General features: G+C 47.8%; 1 protein-coding gene across 1 annotated transcript in view; it reads right to left on the reverse strand.

Annotated features, from left to right (window-relative positions):
* The window catches only part of LOC137866462 (importin-13-like), a 20,319-nt gene that overhangs the window by 6,699 nt on the left and 6,120 nt on the right, over nt 1-7,500 (reverse strand). The window contains 11 exon segments of the mRNA XM_068702392.1: nt 543-639; nt 1,421-1,558; nt 1,673-1,753; nt 2,056-2,208; nt 3,350-3,484; nt 4,143-4,169; nt 4,755-4,936; nt 5,020-5,167; nt 5,908-6,028; nt 6,274-6,440; nt 7,423-7,500. The exon segment at nt 7,423-7,500 is cut by the window's right edge and continues 64 nt beyond it. Coding sequence (XP_068558493.1) covers nt 543-639; nt 1,421-1,558; nt 1,673-1,753; nt 2,056-2,208; nt 3,350-3,484; nt 4,143-4,169; nt 4,755-4,936; nt 5,020-5,167; nt 5,908-6,028; nt 6,274-6,440; nt 7,423-7,500 — 1,327 coding nt within the window.

Genomic DNA, 7,500 nt, shown 5'->3' on the forward strand with positions numbered 1-7,500 from the left:
CAGAGACGACTCAGGACAGGGGCCTCTACGCATCGGTCTCTTTCCTGTGTGTGTGTGTGTGTGTGTGTGTGTGTGTGTGTGTGTGTGTGTGTGTGTGTGTGGCCCCCCCCAGACCCCCAGACCTGCTATCTATTGTTTATTATCTAGAAATGCAACAGCAAGATAAAAGCGAGTACATCACCACAGTGTGCTAGAGCTGTACCGAACAGTCACAAGCTTCCTCCATGTGTGTGTGTGTGTGTGTGTGTGTGTGTGTGTGTATATATATATATATACTTTGAGGGTGATGACGTCATAAAACGTGTCGAAAATTCAATTAAAAATGAATAAAACGTACTAAAAGAATAAAGACGTTCGGTACAGCGCTAGAATATATTCGTGAACTGTTATTTTTTTTTTTTGTATTATTATTGTTATTTGAATCCGGTGGAATCAGACATGATGAGAAAACACTCAGGAGGTTCTACACCGCTGACTCGAACGTGACACATTTGAACAAGCGTTTCACAAGTCCCGCCCCCTGCCGGACCCCCCCCCCCTACCTTGCTGGAAGATGGACAGCGTTACCGAGGTCACCAGCTCAAACAGAGCCTTGATGGGCGGGAAGTGGTCCGTCTCGCTGGCGAAGATGTGCACCATCTGAAACGCACGAGTACGAGTGCTCTGGTGATTTATGACGCAGAGCTTTTGTGTGTTTTTTTTTTTTTTTGCGCAGTTTATTCAAAAATGTGCCAGAATTTGAAGATACGGTTGAGCTGTGGGAACAGACTTCTTTATTATAGCGACTTTGGATTCAATTAATCTAATTGCTGAGTTAATCGCTACAATAAATCAGGCCTCTTTAGGAAAAAAAAAAAAAATCTGCCCGTGTTGAAGGGTAACTTTGGTCATTTTTCAACCTGGACTCTTTATTTCCTCCCGTTTCTGTGTCTGAGTGAATAATGGGGACAGAACGTTTTGAATTCGGTCCGGTATCGAAGGGAGAGCGCAATCGCTCGAGGCAACTAACTCCTCACCGTCGACGTGTCGTCCACTTAAAAGTGCTCCTTCCTGCCGCCGCCAGACTCGGATTGTTATTGTGAGTGTCTGAACACATCGTGGGAAGAACCCTACAGAGACATATAGAAAACCTTTGGATTGAGAGAATCCAAGGTTTTTGAAGGTGAGGCGTTGCCTCGAGCGATTACAGAGCAAACCCCGTTTAGCAGCTGCCGGCTGCGGCGTTCTCCCTCGATACTGGAACCAACTCTTTAAAGAATTGTCCCCGATTAAGACACACAAACGTGGAGCTATAAGGACCATCAGTCACTGGTGCTTAGCTGATGAGCTCCTAAACAGCCCTTTCTGTGAAATCTATAAAACATCTCTGCAGGTAAGAATACTAATGTGTGTGTGTGCACATGTGTGTGTGTGTGCGTACCTGTCGCGTGAGGTCCAGAGCTGGGGCCTGGGGGATCGTGCTGTACATCTGTCCGAGCATCTCGCTGAGCTGAGACACCATGGGAGCGAAGTCGTGCAGCAGAGTCTTCACTGACTTCTCGAAGATGGCGCACACCGCCTGAAGGGACGACGCGACAGATCAGCTGCACACTTGGAAAATGTCACGTCCGATTTACTGACGCAACCGATTTCTCACAGAAGAGCGGCGGGGTCGAACGCGACGGCGACTCACCTCTACGACCTGCGAGTCATTGAGCCACTTGCTGAGCACGGTCTGGATGAGCGCGAACACTTGCTGCAGGACCACCACCACCTGGAAAACACAAACGAACCGTTGAGACACAGAGGAATGAACAGAAAGTCACACGCGCATGCAGCAGCATTAGCATTCACGCATGAGCGCGCGCGGCTATCGGCGGAATAACTGACGACTGCGGTTCAGCGGCATCCCTCCAACCAGCGTTGGCTCACGCTGCTCCACAACTACCACGCTGCAGCTTCAAAGCCTTTAAATGGAACGCATGGTCAGTATCCATCATCCGTAGATTCACCCCACTGATGGCAATGATGTGTGTGTGTGTGTGTGTGTGTGTGTGTGTGTGTGTAGGGACTGACTGGGTTTGGTCCAGGCGGAGGCGGGGCCGCTTTGACGGGTGGCGCCGAGCCGTCTGCCGCCTCGTCGTCCTGCTTGCTGATGTCGAGCGTCGTGAAGAGGTTGGACAGCAGCCCCAGGATGTGGATGATCGCTAGCTTGTTGGAGGGATTAGGCTGGAAGAGGGAAGAGGAAACAGATCGGGTCATTTGGGGATTTGCTCTACGAACCGACCCCGACCGTCTCCGGATCATTTAGTGCCCGAAGAAAAGAGAAATAAACAAAAAGTAAACATCGATGGAACACACCAGGAAAGAAATCAATAATTAGGTTTTCACTAGCGGTGTTGAATCAATGCTCCGTCTCCCTGGAGGTGATGTAACACTAGGATGAAAACAAGTCTTACATCCACATCTCTGCTCTGAGTTGATACAGTTAACTGTACAGTCTCTCTACAGCAACAGCAGCAGCAGCAGCAGCAGCAGCAGCAGCAGTGTACGCGCACACTTTGCATGAAGAAGTGACTCCGTGTCGGTGTTTACAGTCGGGGCCGCAGGTCAGACATCGTGGTAACAATGTAACCTGAAGGTTCTGCCCACTAGGTGCCGCTATTTGTCCGGCTGCGGAGCACAGCGCCTTGATTTGCTAGTCTGATGTAATGCTGACACATCAAAAAGCCGGACGGGGGGGGGGCATTGAGCGAGGGAGGAAGGTGTGAGAGACGGGGACGGCTTCATCTCACCTGACATCTCTATTCACCCCATCGTACGTCTCTAACAAGGGACCAGGAGGAATTCTGCTTTGCTCCACATATAGCAGACATCAAACTTGAGTATTTTTAGATAATATCCGCTCCACATTTGTCCCATCCAGTCTGACAAACTGACATTTCAAACGGGGATGAAGAATGTTCTGTGTGTGTGTGTGTGTGTGTGCACGTGTGAAAGCATGACCTGTCCTCCTCTCCAGTTGCTTGTGGTGTGTGTGTGTGTGTGTGTGTGTGTGTGTGTGTGTGTGTGTGTGTGTGTGTGCGTGTGCGTTTGCGTGAGTGAGAGAAAAGTGTGTCTTTGCGAACTCCTTGTGAGTCACTAGCCCATGTTGCCGGGTCAAATCCAATCTGGTCCCGCAGAGAAATGTTCCACTGCAGTGACACCACACGGAAACAAGGCCTGTTCCTATTGGCCGGAGTCCAGCTCTGCCTGCTCTCTCTCTGTGTGTGTGTGTGTGTGTGTGTGTGTGTGTGTGTGTGTGTGTGTGTGTGTGTGTGTGTGTGTGTGTGTGTGTGTGATGTTGTTACGTGTTGGTCTGTGTGCGCACCGTCTCATCCGCTAGCTTCTCCAGTTGCTGAATGTAAGGGGTGATGAGGGAGTGAAGGTTTCTTAGGATTTCTTCCACGGGGAGAGCGGAGAGCAGGAAGCCGAGCGCCTGCATCAGCCACATGCACTGACTCGTCTGCAAAAGAAGAAGAAGATAAAGGTGGATGAAGGTTTGAGCTCAACGTCTTTATTATCAGCATCATCATCTCAGCCGGGAGAGTCACGCCCGTGCACCTCCGCGTCCGTCCAACGGACTTAATCTCGTAACCGTTCGGGGCGGCCCGGTTACGGCCCGCGTGCTCGAGGACCTCTCGCGGTGGCAGTGACTCACATTTATGCCTAAAAAATAAAATAAAATCTTTACTGCCTGTTTTATACTGCTATTAACTGCAGGCTGACTCCTCACTCACTAGCAGGAAGGAGCCACGAGGGACGACACAGCTGAGTCCCAGAGACACGATACCGAGCTACCAGCGCACACACACACACACACACACACACACACACACACACACACACACACACCGAGAATTTATGAACTGCCGCTTATTCTCGAGTTTGAATGAAGTGTGTTTTACGGCGCCTTGGAGCCATTCGGTGTCTAACCGAGGGGTCGGTCCGCTGCAGCTTGTGTCCATTCAATCACACAACAGAGATCGAGATTTGCACTCTACTGAAAACACCTTTTTTTTTTTTGTTTTTCCCTGCACTGCGAGCTGAAGTCAGCCGTTTTTATTTATTTATTTAAATGTCAACTTCTGACGTGAAGTGAGAGTGAGAGAACACGCACTGACCTTGTGGATCTGCTTTATAAGCACCTCCTAGAGAGAAGAGAGAAAGGCAGAGTGAAGGGTGTGTTATTTTTTTTTTTTTTTAAAAGCACCGCAGAACCGACCCAAATTAGCAATAAAAAAAAAAAAAAAAGGAAAACCGAAAATAATGCAACGGAAGGGATTTCAAAGAGAAATGTTATTTCTGGAGAGCGGGAACATCACAAAAGTCTGCAAGGTACAAAGGGCCATCGGTAAAAAAAGAGATATATTTACAGGTAGGAGGGTAATATTCAGAGGAAAAACACTAAACTATGACAACAAAAAGACAACATTCGCTGAGATTTAGGTCATAAATTTGGCCGCCGTCTGAATTCCGTAGTGTTTTTATGGTAAGGATGGATAAGGTCCTGAGAGAAACATGTTTTCTTACAGATTTTTCAACTCGACGGTTGGTGAGAAAAATCTGTCTTTCTTGCAAATTTGTGACTTAAATCTCGGAGAATGTTCCCCCGGCTTCGTACCTAGAACCCCCACAACACCCTAATAAGCTTTTGTCTTTAAAGTCGAAACAAACACTGATTGCGTTTGGCTCTCATACGTGATAAACCGGGTGAAAACAAGATTTCGGCGTACCTGAGAGACGGCTACTATGTTGGTCGCGTAGGGCGGCAGGTCGTATTTGCATTCCCTGCAAATCTTCTTCAGCGTAGAGACAGACGAGACAGAGAGGTCTGGGTTCCCCAAAGCCTGCAGCACCAACGGCAGGACGCTGCTGAGCATCACCGGGTGGTCGGCCAACCATTCGGCCAGAGCACCTAGTGGGAGGTAACCCGGATGAGATGCGCCCGTGTTTGTCTCCAGGGTTACGCTGAATGTGTTTGATCCTCTTTAATCTCACCTATAGTGAACATCACCGTGTCCGCTAGTTGGACGTTGTTGATGTTGATTCGGGGGATGAGTCCGATCAGGCCCGGGATGACGTCAGAGTAGTTCACGTCTATCGTCTCCGCTATGGACTGGAAGCCGTACAGTAAGGCTTCTGTGTGCTGGAGGAGGAGGAGGAGGAGGAGGAGGAGGAGGAGGAGGAGGAGGAGGAGGACAGGTGATGAGTGTGACATTTTAACAATGAAAGAGGATGGAGATCTGTTGATGCTGCTGTGATTGATGCACATCTGCATGCTGCAAATATAGGTACTGATTTTTTTATTTATTATTCAGTTTGAATTCTTAATTTCCCTGTTTTAATGTTCACTCTATGTGTATTGCCCCTAATTATAAAGCACTTTGTGCTGCATTTCTTGTATGAAAGGTGCTACATTTTTAATATTAGTCAAGATTATCATAACATTACATTTTTTTTTAACATTACAGTCATTTTAGCAGACGCTTTTACCCAAAGCGACTTACAGTTCAGTATCTATCTACACACCGTAGACGCAGCTACGGGAGACATTTTTGGGGTTAAGTGTCTCGCTCAAGGACACGTTGACACGAGCCGGGAATCGAACCGCCGACCCACTGATTGAAAGGCGGCCCTTTTCACCACTTAGCCACGATCACCCCAGGAAAAGTTGAAAAGAAAATCCCCATTTGAAAGTGAAAATAACCCAAATGAACACAAAAATGGTTTAAATCCTGTAAATATATATTTGAACTCACTTTGAGCTTTTCTTTTCGGTTTATTTTAAGATAAGAGAGTGAACTTACAAGCTAAAAATAAATACCGGCGCTGAAGAAACTAGTTTATCAAATCCGGTATGACACATATTCAGTACGTCTCACCCACCTGCCACGATGTGGGCTGCTCCGCATTAGTCAACAGCCTCCCGAGTTTATCGTACAGGTTACTCAGCAGCTCCGCCCCCAGCATCTCGTACACGTACATGAGCGTGTCGGAGATATCCACCCTGAAGGACGGACGTGCGACAAGCAGACATTTTAGGAGCGTGCAACCTTTGGAACATTACGCGATAACGTTTTGTTTTTTTGTTGTTGTTTTTTTTCCGCCCTCTCAGCTGCCAGTCCAGTTGAGAGTCTATTAGAGGGAAGCGCCGCTCCGAGTGCTGACCAATCAAGAGAGAGGCGTTTTCTGAAGCACTTACACACACACACACACACACACACACAGGGACGGGGTCCGGCATTAACGCACCTGTAGATTCTGAATTGCTCCTTCTCGTCGGAGGACCAGGATGCGTACTCCTGGTCGGTGGGGAACTGGGCTTTGTGGAGCAGAACATCCACCAGCTGGAAATACACCGGCCTGTAGACCTGCAGGTACACTGCCTGCTTATCCGCCTCGAATGACATTATCTCATCCTGAGGAAGGAAGAAAGGAAGAAAAAAAAAACTGTTTTTAGTATGGAACATAAAAATTATTCCTGCACTTTAAAGCCCCAGAATATATCTGTTACGACTCACTGAGGCTATTAACAGAGACACAACGGCTGTAAAATAACAGCCGCCCAAATGCGGGTCAATTTGGTCGGTACCAGTTACGACGGTGGGTAAACAAAGGAGAGGGGGGGCACTTTAACGAACGATTGAATTGTTACTCGTAAAAGTCAATTCAATCGTCGGGTGCCGGAGCGGAGCAGAGAGGACCGCGGTCTGCTGGAATCAGGAGCGCCGTCTACGAGGACGACCAGAGAGGAGCTCTTCCTCTTTTGTGATCGCGCTAAGAAAACAATCGATTATCTAATATAGATAACGACGCATTGTCTGCTTGCTCAAACTCGTGTTGGATAAGGTAGAAGACTTTTTAAAAACTGTAGATAAAGACCAGTGAGAAGCAGGTACGGCGGGATAATCAGCGGAGTAACGGCCCACTGTTGATCGAGAACCGCGGATTAATTGCGCCGTTTAACGCTAACCGCCGCGGTGTGGAATAAAGTTTTAGTGACGATCGTTATCCGCCGATAGTCAGTGAAACGTGCGATCGGGACATCGCTTGTGTCGTCACGTTGTCGTGATGCGTTCGCGTGTAATCTCGTAAAACGTAGCGTTGGTGAGAAATCCGGTTGTTTGAAGGAGATGTTTACGACATGAATAGATATTAGAGATGAATTATGAGCGGTTTACACTAAGCTCCAGCAGCTTATAATACATCATTTGACACGATTTGTTCTCATCCATAAAATCACAATCTCATAGATCTGCAATTAGTATCGGCGGCAAAAAAAAAAAACGGATCAGGGATCTTTAAAAATTATATTTGCTCCCTTTTTTTTCCTTTTGTGCTGATCCGATCCGTGATACGACTCGAAGCGTGAGTTTTATGATCCGCTGCAGCGCTACTTACTTGTAGCGTGTACCAGAAGGTGAGCGTGAGCGAGCTGGTGGTCTCGTTGACCGGGTAGTGACCGGGGACGCCTGTACA

This window comes from Cebidichthys violaceus, unplaced genomic scaffold (assembly GCF_023349555.1).
Source record: "Cebidichthys violaceus isolate CVI_PGR_0920_01 unplaced genomic scaffold, fCebVio1.0.p SCAF_84, whole genome shotgun sequence".
Lineage (NCBI taxonomy): Eukaryota > Metazoa > Chordata > Actinopteri > Perciformes > Stichaeidae > Cebidichthys > Cebidichthys violaceus.